Source organism: Prenolepis imparis, unplaced genomic scaffold, assembly GCF_030444845.1.
Source record: "Prenolepis imparis isolate NDT839.2.m4 unplaced genomic scaffold, iyPreImpa1.0 SCAF_11, whole genome shotgun sequence".
In the NCBI taxonomy this organism is placed as follows: domain Eukaryota; kingdom Metazoa; phylum Arthropoda; class Insecta; order Hymenoptera; family Formicidae; genus Prenolepis; species Prenolepis imparis.
This window is the reverse complement of record NW_028141169.1, coordinates 3047393-3061451: the sequence shown is the minus strand read 5'-3', so window position 1 is coordinate 3061451 and position 14059 is coordinate 3047393. Positions and strand designations below refer to the sequence as shown.

At 31.7% G+C, this 14059-nt stretch overlaps 5 protein-coding genes across 10 annotated transcripts; 3 read left to right on the top strand and 2 right to left on the bottom strand.

The window, feature by feature from the left end:
• Positions 1-200: 200 nt before the first annotated feature.
• On the bottom strand, positions 201-2771 carry Cdc23 (cell division cycle protein 23). Of its 2 annotated transcripts, none has more exons than XM_083050820.1 (8): positions 2753-2771; positions 2495-2634; positions 1756-2411; positions 1413-1592; positions 1163-1327; positions 837-1083; positions 491-758; positions 201-427 (listed from the first exon to the last, which is right to left on the bottom strand). In XM_083050820.1, the coding sequence occupies exons 2-8, from the start codon at positions 2593-2595 to the stop codon at positions 317-319; spliced, it is 1728 nt and encodes a 575-aa protein (XP_082906946.1). In that variant the 5' UTR covers positions 2596-2634; positions 2753-2771; the 3' UTR covers positions 201-316. The 2 variants fall into 2 exon arrangements, with proteins under 2 accessions (XP_082906946.1, XP_082906945.1); XM_083050819.1 differs by lacking the exon at positions 2753-2771 and adding an exon at positions 2726-2743.
• Positions 2772-3180: 409 nt separating this feature from the next.
• On the top strand, positions 3181-6157 carry Sergef (secretion regulating guanine nucleotide exchange factor). Its single transcript, XM_083050825.1, has 5 exons — positions 3181-3802; positions 4163-4733; positions 5056-5316; positions 5393-5557; positions 5850-6157. Exons 1-5 carry the CDS (start codon positions 3776-3778, stop codon positions 6017-6019), a joined length of 1194 nt encoding a protein of 397 aa, XP_082906951.1. The 5' UTR covers positions 3181-3775; the 3' UTR covers positions 6020-6157.
• Positions 6158-6172: 15 nt separating this feature from the next.
• Fam92 (CBY1 interacting BAR domain containing protein Fam92) lies at positions 6173-8869 on the top strand. 3 transcript variants are annotated; one of them, XR_014426498.1, is made up of 8 exons: positions 6173-6563; positions 6656-6757; positions 6873-7001; positions 7386-7566; positions 7843-8067; positions 8232-8264; positions 8410-8659; positions 8727-8860. XR_014426498.1 is itself a non-coding variant. In XM_083050827.1 (7 exons), exons 1-7 carry the CDS (start codon positions 6532-6534, stop codon positions 8587-8589), a joined length of 882 nt encoding a protein of 293 aa, XP_082906953.1. In that variant the 5' UTR covers positions 6176-6531; the 3' UTR covers positions 8590-8869. The 3 variants fall into 3 exon arrangements, 2 of the variants coding, with proteins under 2 accessions (XP_082906953.1, XP_082906954.1); XM_083050827.1 differs by having other exon boundaries at positions 6176-6563; positions 8410-8869; XM_083050828.1 differs by lacking the exon at positions 8232-8264 and having other exon boundaries at positions 6196-6563; positions 8410-8869.
• Positions 8870-9168: 299 nt separating this feature from the next.
• LOC145943320 (uncharacterized) lies at positions 9169-9957 on the bottom strand. The gene is made up of 3 exons (XM_083050831.1): positions 9825-9957; positions 9655-9721; positions 9169-9412 (listed from the first exon to the last, which is right to left on the bottom strand). The coding sequence occupies exons 1-3, from the start codon at positions 9921-9923 to the stop codon at positions 9324-9326; spliced, it is 255 nt and encodes an 84-aa protein (XP_082906957.1). The 5' UTR covers positions 9924-9957; the 3' UTR covers positions 9169-9323.
• An 8-nt stretch (positions 9958-9965) lies between these two features.
• On the top strand, positions 9966-13731 carry LOC145943316 (lysosomal phospholipase A and acyltransferase). Of its 3 annotated transcripts, none has more exons than XM_083050824.1 (7): positions 9966-10088; positions 11517-11653; positions 11746-11980; positions 12103-12330; positions 12517-12688; positions 12764-12886; positions 13003-13731. In XM_083050824.1, the coding sequence occupies exons 2-7, from the start codon at positions 11618-11620 to the stop codon at positions 13220-13222; spliced, it is 1014 nt and encodes a 337-aa protein (XP_082906950.1). In that variant the 5' UTR covers positions 9966-10088; positions 11517-11617; the 3' UTR covers positions 13223-13731. The 3 variants fall into 3 exon arrangements, with proteins under 3 accessions (XP_082906950.1, XP_082906949.1, XP_082906948.1); XM_083050823.1 differs by lacking the exon at positions 9966-10088 and adding an exon at positions 10757-10990; XM_083050822.1 differs by lacking the exon at positions 9966-10088 and adding an exon at positions 10757-11039 and having other exon boundaries at positions 11511-11653.
• The last annotated feature ends 328 nt before the right edge of the window (positions 13732-14059 follow it).

Here is a 14059-nt window from a genome sequence, read left to right as displayed (position 1 = left end):
ACTGATATTAAGAACTCTAATTAAAAATTCTTTAAAAAATAATTATTAGTTCTAATTTTTTTTTTCTTTTAACCAAATCGAAATTGTAATTAAACTGAAATTTTGTGCGAACTAATCTTTATCTAAAATATACTTTACACTTGCTATTTAATAATTTTTAATCTTATATGTAATTTAAGAACGAATATCTGAAAACATTATACTTTCAGGAAAAACAACTTACTACAGAAATATATAATACAAAATTATTTGAATATCTTATATTTATATACATAATTACAAATTATAAAGTTGTAGACCATAGGAAATATTTTATTTATGGTGTAGGAGTGAATGAAAGATTCATCGGTGACAATTGACTCCCAGGTGTTGCATCTGTTCGCGCTCTTTGCTCAATCACAGGATCAGTTTCATTCATATCATCCACCTGGAACAATTATCGGAAATCGAATTAATTTGCCAACTACTATAAAAAAATATTTTTACTTACCACCATAGAAGTTTCTCCTATCCTCTCTGCTCTCTTCTCAGCAATAGTTCTTAATAGCACTTTAGCTTCTTCCTTTGTTTCATCAAACTGAAGACATTTTTGTGCAAAATGATTTGCAAGATCTAGTTGTTCCCTCTTCAAGTGATACTGTGTAAGATATTTATATGCATGACTCAATTCCGTTCTATCAACACTTCGAAATTCGTCAAGTACAAAGTCTGTATAAGCTGCTGCTGCATGTTCGTGTTCTCCTAATTTCTCATACAACCTATAACAAAAAAATTTAGTAAAAATATATGTATATTATTTTTTTTTTAGTGCAATATTATATACATTGAATACGTACGTTGCTAACTTTAGGAGTGCCATTCCTTCTATATCGCCCACATTGCATGCCTTGTAATAACATTTAAGAGCATCTTGAATTTTATCTTGCTTCTCATATGCTTCGCCCAAGGCTAGAACCATTCGACTATCATGAGGTCTTAAGAGCTGAGCTTGTTTGTAATAATAGAGTCCGTAAAATGGCATTTTTAAGATCTCGTATGTTTGACCTAAGCCGTACCATGCTCTATAATCTCGTCTATTTACCTCTGTGATAAATTAACAAATATAAATAAAAAATAAGATACCTAGTTATTGATGCAAGTAGAAAATGTTCTAGGATTTTACCAATTGCCTGCCTATAACTGTGGATTGCGCCATTAGTGCTTTTCATTTCCATAAATTCATGACCTAGCAATGTCCAAGCGGATAAATATTGTGGATTCATTTTCAATGCCCTATGGAAATACATTACTGCCTTTTGATGATCGGCTCGTAAACTGTAATAATTTCCTATAAGAAGGTAATTTAATTTTTATCTCAAAATATTCTCTTTAAAACTGATGTGCCTTCTTACAAACGTTTGATTAATACTTGCCTACTATACAACAAGTTTCCAATCTATATTTATCTATCTCAGTAGCTCTGTGTGCTAAATATGCTAATTCAACTTTCATTTCTTTTACATAAAGCAAATTGGAGTATGTATCCATATTATCAAGGCAATAAGGATCTTCTTCTATTATTCTTTTAAAAGTTTCTATTGCATTATCAACATCTGGAATGAAAGATACTTTTATATTATAGAAAAAAATATTTGAATTGTGATGGTACATAAAAGATATTTAATAATCTATTAATTCTGAAATTACTTAAAAATTTTTCAATACAAAGATTGCAAACTTCATATTGTCTGTTCCAGATAACAAATACTAACTCACCTCTTCTATAATGCACCGCAATGGCAGTTTGAGCCAGTACATAACCATTTTTCTGAAAACCCATCGATTGCAGTTGGCAATATAATGCTAAACCTTCATCTATAAGCTGCAGTTCTAAGTACATATGTGCCATAAAGAAATATTTCATCCAATGTTTGGGTAAGCATAAGCTCTCTAATTTCTCCCTATCTGTGATTAACGCAGCCAATTCTAACCATGTACCCCAATGCATAGGTTCTTTATGTATAGACCCCACTAGAACATCTGTCGCTTCTCTGGTGAGTTGCAATTTCTTCAAAGTCACACCGAAAAGATATAAACCATAACCATCCAATTTCGAAGCCATGTGATCCTTCCTTAGATCAGTGCAAAGCAATTTCAAGTTATCATTCTTCATCGGATCTGGTGGCACATCTGTCATATCATCCACTTTCTTCTTCTCCCCTGACAGGTAACGTGAATACAAATGTAGGAATCTAACTTTTGGACTCGTACAGTCTTTTGTGAAGTATGCTGCTCTATCATATTCTTTCAAGTCAAAGTATGTCTTAGCTAAGGTATAGGTATCCTCCTCTTGACACGTTTCCGATATATTCGCAGTCAAATCGTGCGCATCTAATTTTACATTTTTCAAGGAATAGTTTAATTCCGCTAACCTATACATACAAACACCATATATATAAATACGTGTATGTGTAAATACGTAAAAGAACAGTGATGTATTAATTTAGAAAGAAACCATTTAGTAGTATGCAGCAAACCACGTTGAGAACATTCATTTATCGCGTGAAGAAGATCCGATTTAACTTCTTTAAGATTGAACTTCACGGATTCTTGCATTTTGCCTCCACTTTACTTTCCTATATCATATGTCATTCACTAGAACAATAATCACTTAATATAGCGTTGCACGTCTATCCAGGAATAAGCGATACAACATTTTGTTTAATTAATCTATATTTTTCTATACATCTCTCTCTCTTATTCATGTACATACATGTACCGGCATATCGTTCTTTGTTTATCAATATCATATATACATATATATAACATCTATACATATATACATCCTGAAGCTAAATGATACGCCATAAAGATGAAGAAGACAACGAAGGGAAACTCTCTACGCAAAGTTGCGCTGGAAAATTCCGCGATTAGCCTCCATATGTTCTAGAGACTTTAGAGAATGCTCGACTGTGATTCGTCGATTAGCTTAGGGCGAGAGGGAGAGAGCGCGTGTCGATATGTGCGCGCGTTCGACTTTAACCTTCAAGTGGCGCTGCGTCACGTGGTCGCGCGGCGGTCGGAATTCGGCGGCGCGGAGTGGGGATGAGTGGTGGGGGGATGCGCGCGCGGCGCACGGCGCACCCCCCACCACTCATCCCCACTCCGCGCCGCCGAATTCCGACCGCCGCGCGACCACGTGACGCAGCGCCACTTGAAGGTTAAAGTCGAACGCGCGCGCATATCGGTGGCTGATGTTCCATCTACGTATTTTATTACGTCTGTGGGCCGTGTTTTTATTCCTCCTTCCTACTGTTATGGCACGTGAATTTTTCAATCATTTCTATCATTTGAATCATTTGATTGATCAGAGCGAAAGAGATAAGGATTTCTCCATCCCGATATACGATATATCGATCAAATATTTGTAGCGTCAGTTTAAGCAAATTCCTTAATTTAATTTAATCTCATTGTCAGTTGTATATCAAATGCGTTAGTTGCACTTTGTATATACCGGTGAGCGAAGTGAAGTTAACCAGTTACTGTTTGATTTAATTTTAATATAACGGTGCGATTTCACTATCAATTTGTCGCTAGCGTCTAATTGATCACGTGATCTGATTTGTGACGCTAGTCAAGAAGAAAAAGCTTGATTTGTTCAGCTTTCAGAGAACGAGCTCTTACGAAGAACGAGACGCTGTCACTTGTGTATGTGTAAATGTGGAAACATTTATAGAACCTCTTCTATGAATCATAAGAATGAAAATCTATCAAATAGAGAAAATATCGTCCGATAATGTCTACATATCGTCTAATTTCATGGGTAAGACAATCATATATTAAATATTCAGACTTGCCATTAAAAAATTTATGTGCGTATGTGACAGTTAAATTAAACCAAATAATATATATATATATAATTTACTGGATAAAAATTAGATATATCCAAATTTCCTAAATTTGATATGTATTTTTTTTTAAATTCTCTTTTAACTTATCTAAATATTCTTATTTATTCATATTTCCTTCTATGAAGAGTGCAAATTCCTTATTCTAACCATAAAGATACAATTCTAAACCATAGATTTTACTTTGGTTTTTAAAAATGGATAAAGATTTTTAAATATTTTAACTCTCTCTATCATATAAAAATTCAATAAAATATAATGGACATATTTTACAGGGTGCAAATTCCCATGGTCAATTAGGACAAGGTATATTATCCGATGAATGTATTTTACCCCAAAATGTCGATTTATCTGGATGTTCCCTGAGACTGGAAGTTATAAGGAAGATTGTTGGCGGTGCAGGGCACACACTGATTTTAAACGAAGATGGCCAGATACATTCTTGTGGATTGAACGACAAGGGACAAACTGGAATCGGCAATATCGAGCAGAGAAACGTTTTAACATTTCAGAAAATATGTAGTCTCGAGCATGAAATAATGGTTGATGTATGTTGCGGATGGGATAGTTCCGCAGCGTTAACGAGAGACGGCGAATTATATGTATGGGGCTCCAATCGTTATGGACAATTGGGTTTGGATCATTCAGTTTTTCCTGCAATATCGCAACCCCGCAAAATTTTGATCGGCGAAAAAATCAGATGTGTTTCGATGGGTCTGCGACATACCGTTATCGTGACAGAAAATCATGAAGTCTATACTTGTGGAGCAAATAACAGAGGACAATTGGGATTAATTAATCCAAAAACTATGGAACCTTACAGCCTTCTAGATAAATTTACTAAAGGTAAATGACAATTTTTCTACATTGAATATATCTTGCTTTATAAAAAAATATGAGTAAATTAGGAAATTAATAGTATAAAGTATTGCTTATATCTTTTTTAAAATTGCCGCTTTTAATACATTTTTATTATTATTTTATTATTATTCATGTATATTTTTTATATTTGTTATTAATTATAGTTCTATATTTACTTATCAATTTCATACTTGCTTATATCATTTATTGTTTTTAGTCACATATAAGTCAAATAGTTAATAAATATCCTGTTGTGCAGTAGGAAAAGGAAAATGTTATTACACTTAATTAAAACACAGATAAACAGTTTCAGAATTGACAATGCGGGGAAGTATAGAAAATGTTACCTGTGGTCAGTATCATACTGTCGTTCTAACAAAAGATCAAAAAGACATGTACAATATATACGTTTTTGGTGATAACAAGCATGGACAATTGGGATTCTATCCTGGATCTCCATTTTCTGAGACGCGATTATGGCAACCTCTATGTATCCCGCTTTCTGGTGCACGACTCGCTACACCAATTCAGATCCATGCAGGATGGAGTCACATAAATATTTTAAGCAGTAACTAAATTGAATTTGCTTCTTATTATATAACTAAATTATTTATGTATATAAAATTAAAACTATATGATTTTAGATGGCGTTGTTTTTTCATGGGGAAGAAATGATTATGGTCAATTGGGCCATTTGTTAACAAATTCACAAAATGCAATTTTCATAGAAAAGGAACTTCAACATATTGAACATATTCCTAGAATCGTTCAACTTTCAGTTGGATCGGAGCATAATGTTGCTTTGACTGGTAATGTTGTTTTGACATTGTTGCATGACAAATATAAATGCAAATACATTTGGAATTAATTATGTTAAAATATAGAAGATAACATACATCAAATAATGTAATTCTGTTGTAATTCGAATTGCATATTTTCCATTTCCAGTTCTCTAATTTTTTTTCTAATTTTTCTTTTGTTAAGCATGAAGGAGATATAAATCTTGTATTAAGCTTCAAAAAAATATCTTAAAATATCAAATAATGATTAAATATTGAAAGGAATATTTTCTCAGTCATTTATAATAATTTAATTTTACAGATGATGGCACGATACTGTGTTGGGGTTGGAATGAGCATGGAAACTGTGGTAATGGAAATACTGAAAACGTTTTAAAGCCAGAATTTCTTTCAATTCCATCCAATTCTATTGGTGTCCTTATTGGTGCTGGCACAGGCCACTCATTTGCTGTGATAAAAGATAATACCTAGTCGTAATATTAATATTATATATTGCAAAAAAAAATTTATTCTTTAATAGTTATAATTGTGTATATAAATAAAAAATATTTTTGTAAATATTGTAACATCATCATAGACTTTATCATCCGATTGCAATATAAAGCAAAGACAAGAAATCAAGTATAATTAATAATGCAAAATTTTTTATCTTGGAGATGTTACATAAAAAAATAGTCATTCAATTTTTTTAAATTAATTTTATTTTTTTCATATACATTAAATTTATGTATATAAATTAATAATTTGTCTAATAAGTAAGATCCCCATGATCGACCCCCTGCATTGTTAGCCTGAAGGGAGTATAGAAAATGCGCGGCGCGTAACTTCACCTGCGGCAATTCACCACCTGTCAGTAGGCAACTGTCACCGGACGCAGAAAGGGAAATTGTGCTTTCCGCTTTACGAAACTTTTATCGCGTAATAAAAAAAATTAATTGCACAAAAAAGTTTATCAGATATATATATTTTACGGAGAAAAAGAAATGCTTCGAGCACGCTCTCAAAGTAGCGTGTAGTAAGTTGAGCGAATAAATTTGACATTTATTTCGTTTGACAGATCGTATATGTATAACAGCGAATTGTAAAGAAATCTCTTTTGTTTATTAGTGAGCAGGAAGCGAAATTCGTGCAAGATCGTATAACGGGCGTGGAAAAACACTTTGCCGAGCTGTGCACGATATTTGCAGCGTTCACCAGAAAAGCGGCCAGGTGCTCCTCCGTAAAACTATATCGATTATTTTTCCTCAGCGATACGCGTAAACCTTTTTATCCCCTATCGTTTCGCGCCCTGTATTTTTCATTACTTATTAATCTTTTTTTTCAGGTTGCGCGATAAAAGCGACGAGTTGGCTAAAATAATACAAACCTACGCCGATTCAGAGATTATAAATCGATCCTTGAGCACCGGACTCGCAAATTTTTCCGTAACATTATCAGTCATCGGCGATTATAGGTAAAACTTCTTTATTTTTTATTTAATCATATTTTCTTCGCAATGTATAAGAAAAGAAAAAAAATCATGTTAATTTATTTTTTATTGGAAATAATTCTTACATTTAAATATCACCATAGTAAAGAAATTAAAAGTCATATTGATATTTTATTAAATATTTATATTTCTTTATATATTTATATATCTTTCTATAATTAAATAATCATGATTTTTTGTTTCTCGATAAATGAATAGAAAAATAGGAAAAAGAAAGAAAAAACATGCTTTCTTTCTTTTTTTTAAATCTATTTTCTTCCTTTCCTCCCTTGTGTCTATACTATTTTAACTATATATTCTACTTTTTCATATTATTTTAACATTTTTAAAATTATTGATTTATTTTAGAGATGCAGAAGTACAAAGATTAGATGCCAAAATAATCGCACCTCTTTCGCAGTACGCGACGATTTGCAAACATGCTCGTGAAGACGTTAAAAACACCTTTGCAGCGCGTGACAGAGAGCTTACAAGACGAAGACACTTGGACAAAGTGCGAGAAAGAAATCCTAGGAATCACCAAATGATAGTATCCTTATAATTGAAGATTTACTTCAATAACATTAATTAATTTCAGCTATAATTTAACTGATTTTGTCTTATAACTTTACAAAGATAATGAAACAAAAAATCAAAATAATTAAAATTAAAATTAGATATACATATATTGATTATAGATATATTAATAATATATATATTGATTAAAAATTATTTCAAAATTGTATAATTAAAATTTTATTATTTATTCAGTATTATCTATCAAATATTTCTTATTATAAAATCTTTAACTAAAAAAGAATATTAGTCACAAGCCAAGTCCGAGCTGATGAAAGCATCCGTCGAAGTATCCCGAGTAGTAAAAGGATTGGAAGAACAAATCGACTCGTTCGAACGACGAAAATTGCACGATTTAAAATCTATGCTTTTGGACTTCATCACCATCGAATTGAGCTTTCACACAAAGGCCCTCGAACTTTTGACCAAAGCGTATCAAGACACCGCATCTATAGACGAGATGAAAGATCTCGAGGTGAGATATAAGATTTTGAATTTTGTTAGTGTGAAAATTCGTAAAATTAAAAAAAGAAAAAGTATTTTGAAATTTACAAATTTATAAATTTATTTACAAGTACTATATTTTCATTATATCGATATTTGTAAAAGTGTAATCAATAGTTATCCTTTGACGTGCAGGACTTTCAAATTGCGAGAGGAGAAATGAATGGGGTAAAATTGCTTCAAATTGATATCTGCGTTATCACAATTCAATTACTTTACATTCGACAATAATTTATTATACTAAATGTCCAATATTATACAATATTATATCAATCATTGTTCAAATAAAACATGCAATTGTATCATTATTTAGGAATTTAGAGAGACAATGCGCGTCCCCGAATCAGTCGCAAGATTAGACACAGTGAGCAGAACTTCATTTCGACAGGCTTATTCATTAACGAATTTAGCCAGCCGATTCGCATCCTCTCCCGTGACATCGCAGAAATCAAGTAATCGAGAAGCTACGAACTGGATTCACAAATTCTTCTGAGTCGGTTCAAGTTGAAGAGTATGCAGACAGCACGGAGGAAACAGAATCAGAATCAATTCGAGAGAAGCCTGTGAGGATTAGGCATAAATCCATGTAATTTCAATTACACTATTAACTTTGTCCTTCTATCTTTCTAGAGAAAAGTATCAAGACACTCTGGATGTAAAGTAAAGAAACGCTTCATTCTCAAACCTGTTCCACCAATTCCTACATGTCAGAAGTCTTTAATATCGTCTATAATGTACTGCATACCTTCTAAAATGAATAAGACAAAGTAAATCTTATTACATACCTTTAATTTAAAAAATATTGGATTATTTTAAATACTTTACATCACAATTTAAGTGTCTATAGATACATAAAATTATTTTGAATAGAGATAAGATTTGTATTAAATGGTTTTTATAGAAGAGAAGATTATATACAATCGCTCTCATAAGGTAAGGGCAGAAAGAATTGATGTAAGTTATGTTCCATTAAAATTGTGTAAAACCTAATTACATGTAGCTATTTGATAGTTCAGTTAATCATATAATAAAAGATTATTTGATATAATACGAAAATAAAAATTATATCAAATTTATAAAAAAGTGTAAGTTTATTTTTGTATTATAACAAAAGGATGGATATCTCACGCCATGTGTACATTTTTTTTTTCCACAAAATTATATAGCTATCTCAGATGCTTTGGATGAGTGATTTACTTATAGATTAGTGCACTTGAAGGAATGAACTTATTTATCACCACCTTCGACTCCTGCTTGTGTCATTAGGTCCGCAATATTCTTTTCTAGATCGTCTATTCTGTTGCCCATCTCATCTAGTATTTCTTATTAAGGATTTCTTTATAGCAAGTGTGATCAATTAAAAGAAATAAGAGACATACAATATGCATAATAATGGATACTCAAAACACTGACATGCACATTAATATACACTGTCAATTACACTATATTCTACAAAATGTAAATGGGATATCTACAAATTTTCCCAAATATTATTTCAACGTGAATCTAACATTTTCATGCATATTTTTCTTTTAGGTTAAGTGCAGAAAAAGGATATTTCTTCCTATGATCTGATCGGACATCGTTTGAAATTTGTCCTGCATATTCTGCAGCAGCGTTTGCACCTGCAAAAGAGTCAACATACCGTCAGCGACATGTCTCTGGATGTATCATCATCATCATCATCATCATCACCATTATTATTTTGTGTACAAGCACGCGACTCACGTATTGCGTCAACTCTTGCATGTTCTTCGGATCAGCACTATTGCTCATCCCGTAACTGTCCACATCCTCGCTCTTGTGATCCTGCTTGACATCGGCCATCCTCGACGTTTTGCCGGAGCAGAGATTCAACGACTTATCCTCGACGTCTACGTCGCGGGTGTAATGGATCCCACGAACGGGCGCATGCGACGCGACGTCTCCATCTTTCGCGGTGACTCGGTGACGGATGGTGCTAAGCACCGTTGATTGATCCAACAATCTAATGTATAATCTTTAAACCAGGTCTTTTCATATTGAAAGAGAGAGAGAGAAACATATATAAAGTGAAGAAATTGAATTTTCAGATATTTGTCTATTATTCATGCGTTATTTATACGCATTCTCTGATCTCTCATATATTATAGTGTATGTATATTTTTATTAATTTATTAATTTACGTAGAAAAATCACGTATATCATACGATTGATAAATGAATCACACTACTATTGTTTTGCACACAAACTAATATATATATATTAGTTATCTTTGATACAAATTCTGATCAATATATATATATTAACATTTTTACGAAATCGAGAGCAGAATAAAAATAACATAGATAAATAATCTATAACTCTAATATTTGTTACATCTGTACAATATATAAAAAAAATGTTGACGTATATTCATGTTTCTCAACCCATTGAATAGTAACAATAACATGTTTTTAAAATATGCAAATGCAGGATGATGTAATCATAAAATCATTCAGCAGGTTTGATGTGCCATTGGGTGCATCCAGAAGCACAACCGCTCACTGAGCGCTCAGTGAGCGATCGTGCTTCTGGATGCACCCAATGAAATGGTATTTTCTTCTAACACTTTATATTTCTCTCTCCGATTGGCTACCGACAATATTTCTCATTCCTCCCCGCGGATGCGAATGGTGCGTTATCAGCTGATTAAGCCGACTGCGTACAAACAGTAGCTGTCAGATAAGTGTCATTTTGTTCTGAACGAAAAGAAATACTTGAAAATTACTTGCCCTCGGCAAGTTTATCTCTGTAAAGTATTAAATACAACTATTGGACTCTGTTTTCGATTTTGATACCTGTGACTGTGACGAACAATGCGCCTGGCGATTCTCCTAAACACGATAATCATTCTTTCGCTCTCTGTGCAATCGGTGAGACTCTGGCGCGTTAAAACGAAGCAAATATCACCCGTTATTTTAAGTAAGTAACTTGGATTCGTATGTCGATATTAAAAATAGCATTGCTCGATAAAAAGCGCTTTCTGTTACGCTGATTATCTGATGTATTAGATGAACTCGTCTCTTTCTATACTGTTTTCATTTATAAAATATGTAGAATTTAAAGCCTAGTCTACAATGGCAGTAAGCAGTATAGAGTAAGCAGTAAGCAGTAAGCAGTATGAAATGGGAATTGCCCATTTCGTTACTCCTGGTCTTTACATCCACTAAAAACAGTATACTCTCTATTCCTACAGCCTTGTTATTGCTATTGTATACTGTTTTTAGTGGATGTAAAGACCGGGAGTAACGAAATGGGCAATTCCCATTTCATACTGCTTACTGCTTACTGCTTACTCTATACTGCTTACTGCCATTGTAGACTAGGCTTTAGAGATAACGACTTATCGAAATGATATGAAGAGTATACCTAGTTATGAACAAACTGATACAGTTCCAGGTGATGGTGGCAGCCAGATCGAAGCAAAGATTAACAAATCATCAGTGGTGCATTATATTTGCGAAAAAATATCCAACGATTATTTCAGTCTATGGCTGAATATGGAATTGCTTGTACCTGTTGTGATTGATTGCTTTGTATGCTTATTAATTTATATTATACATGTTTCTATTCATCTTTTTTTTTTTAATAATCCAGAATTGTATTTCTTAAATCTATTTTATTGCAGATTGATAATTTAAAGCTTAATTATGACAATGTGACAAGGACTACAAGCAATCAGCCTGGAGTTGATATAAAAATACCAGGATGGGGCGATCCATTTGTAATCGAGTATATAGATCCCAGTAAAGCCTCACCAGGCTTATATTTCAAAGATATTGGAAATATGTTGGTGAACGATTTGGGATATGTCAGGAATTTATCGTTGCGTGGTGCGCCTTATGATTTCAGAAAAGGACCTAGTATGTACAAAATATGAGATTAATTAATATTTTCAACAGGCGTTATACGCTCTGGCATTTTGCAACATGTATTTTATTCAGTTATATTACAAATTTACCGAGATACAGACCTTACATTTCAGGCGAAAGTGAAGAATTCTTTGCTAAGTTGAAAACTCTGGTTGAGGAAACATATGCAATTAATAATAATACACCAGTAACACTACTGGCTCACAGCATGGGTGGACCTATGACTCTTATAATGTTACAACGTCAGAGTCAGAAATGGAAGGATAAGTTTATAAATTCTTTCATCACTCTTAGCGCTGTATGGGCAGGATCTGTCAAAGCTATCAAAGTATTTGCCATTGGTAAGCATTTCTGTTTTATACATAAAATTGTTTATAATCATCAATAATTAATCAATAATATTAATACAGTTTTATTATATATATCTTAACTTAAAATAATGTATAAAACATATTTATTAAAATTTTTATTATAAATATTATTTTATTATGTAAAATAATATTATTTTCAACATTTTAAATTTATAGGAGACGACTTAGGTGCATATTTTCTTCGTGAAAGTGTGTTAAGAAATGAACAGATAACAAGTCCGAGTTTGGGATGGTTATTACCTTCAAAATTATTTTGGAAAGAAACAGAAATTTTTATACAATCAGAGTTAAAGAATTACACATTGAATAATTTACAACAATATTTCATGTAGGGCCGATTATTTAATCGTATTTCTGTATCTCGCTTGTAGAAGTATTTTTTTAAATATTTTTATACTTTTAGAGATATAGGCGTTCCTAACGCTTGGGAATTCAGAAAAGACAATGAGAAATATCAATTAGATTTTACAGCACCAGGTGTCGAAGTACATTGTTTATATGGCAGCAAAGTGCAAACTGTGGAAAAGTATATAACATTTTCACTATATAGAAAGTTTAAATAATTTAAATAGAATTTAGATAGTGTGTGTAAAGATTTTAAGAGATAAGAGCCTGTTTAAAATTTACGTGCCTTTTTTATAGGTTGTATTATAAGCCAGGTACAGCTATAGATGGCTATCCTCAATTAGTATTTGGAGATGGAGATGGAACTGTAAATATAAGAAGTTTGGAAGCATGTATACATTGGCAGAAATCACAAAAACAAAAAATTTATTATCAAGGTTTTCCTGGAGTAGATCATACTAACATCTTAAGAAGTCTTGATATTTTAGCATATATCAAGACAGTTTTAAAAGTATAAGATGTTCTAAAACTGATTTTTGTCAGTACTGAGACAAAAGAATGCAACAAATTAGTTAACATTATTATCTTACCATTTTTTTATTTAACTTTTATATAAATTAACATCCAAAATGCAATATAAAAGTGACACTAAATATGAAAATATTGGGAAATTAGAACCACATTAAAATTGAATAATTCATTGATTTTAAGAAAAATGAGACATCACAATTAAAAATATATTTTTATTAACTATATTGGTCATTAAAATATATCATTATATACCACCAATTCAATCAGAAATATTATAAAATAGTGCAATTACAAAAAAAAAAAAACATTTGTAAATATCAATACTTCCACTCATTATCTTTCTAGAGAGCTCTTAATCTATAAATATAATACTATATTTCCTCTGTATACATAGATATTTTTATACTACTAGTATATATATGTTTTATCAATTTTTACATTATACTAGTCCTATGATCTCACATGAAACAAAAATACAGTTAACATGACTAGTGATATATAGTAATTATATTTCATATAAAAGCTTCATATTATACACAATAATATATATTTAGTAGCTGATACATAACATAATTAGAATAACAATAAAATCCCAATTTTACAAGTTACATGTCGATGTATTTACATCTTTATTTACAGTTTGCAATAAACGTTTATAGTATAGAATTATATTTTAAAATCAAGAAATCATGATGTAAAATATTATTGTAGGAAATATCAACAAATACACAAACTGTCTAAGATTGTTTACTATAATTCCAAAATGTTCTCTATTTTATCCATATGTGCAATTTATATATTTTTTTAGTACAAATTTGCGAAT

Bases quoted from the DNA above. Each gene is read 5' to 3' on its own strand.
- Cdc23 (XM_083050820.1), bottom strand. From the start codon at position 2,595: ATGCAAGAATCCGTGAAGTTCAATCTTAAAGAAGTTAAATCGGATCTT. The intron at 2,412-2,494 runs GTTTCTTTCTAA...TTGTATGTATAG, and splicing joins TTGCTGCATACTACTAAATG to GTTAGCGGAATTAAACTATT. The intron at 759-836 runs GTACGTATTCAA...TTTTTGTTATAG, and splicing joins GCACTCCTAAAGTTAGCAAC to GTTGTATGAGAAATTAGGAG.
- LOC145943316 (XM_083050822.1), top strand. From the start codon at position 10,934: ATGCGCCTGGCGATTCTCCTAAACACGATAATCATTCTTTCGCTCTCT. The intron at 11,040-11,510 runs GTAAGTAACTTG...AAACTGATACAG, and splicing joins AATATCACCCGTTATTTTAA to TTCCAGGTGATGGTGGCAGC. The intron at 12,331-12,516 runs GTAAGCATTTCT...TTAAATTTATAG, and splicing joins TATCAAAGTATTTGCCATTG to GAGACGACTTAGGTGCATAT.
- Sergef (XM_083050825.1), top strand. From the start codon at position 3,776: ATGTCTACATATCGTCTAATTTCATGG. The intron at 3,803-4,162 runs GTAAGACAATCA...CATATTTTACAG, and splicing joins CATATCGTCTAATTTCATGG to GGTGCAAATTCCCATGGTCA. The intron at 4,734-5,055 runs GTAAATGACAAT...ACAGATAAACAG, and splicing joins TCTAGATAAATTTACTAAAG to TTTCAGAATTGACAATGCGG.
- Fam92 (XM_083050827.1), top strand. From the start codon at position 6,532: ATGCTTCGAGCACGCTCTCAAAGTAGCGTGTA. The intron at 6,758-6,872 runs GTGCTCCTCCGT...CTTTTTTTTCAG, and splicing joins TTCACCAGAAAAGCGGCCAG to GTTGCGCGATAAAAGCGACG. The intron at 8,068-8,231 runs GTGAGATATAAG...TTTGACGTGCAG, and splicing joins ACGAGATGAAAGATCTCGAG to GACTTTCAAATTGCGAGAGG.
- LOC145943320 (XM_083050831.1), bottom strand. From the start codon at position 9,923: ATGGCCGATGTCAAGCAGGATCACAAGAGCGAGGATGTGGACAGTTAC. The intron at 9,722-9,824 runs GTGAGTCGCGTG...ACTCTTTTGCAG, and splicing joins TGCAAGAGTTGACGCAATAC to GTGCAAACGCTGCTGCAGAA. The intron at 9,413-9,654 runs ATATCCTTTTTC...AATAAGAAATAC, and splicing joins CGATCAGATCATAGGAAGAA to TAGATGAGATGGGCAACAGA.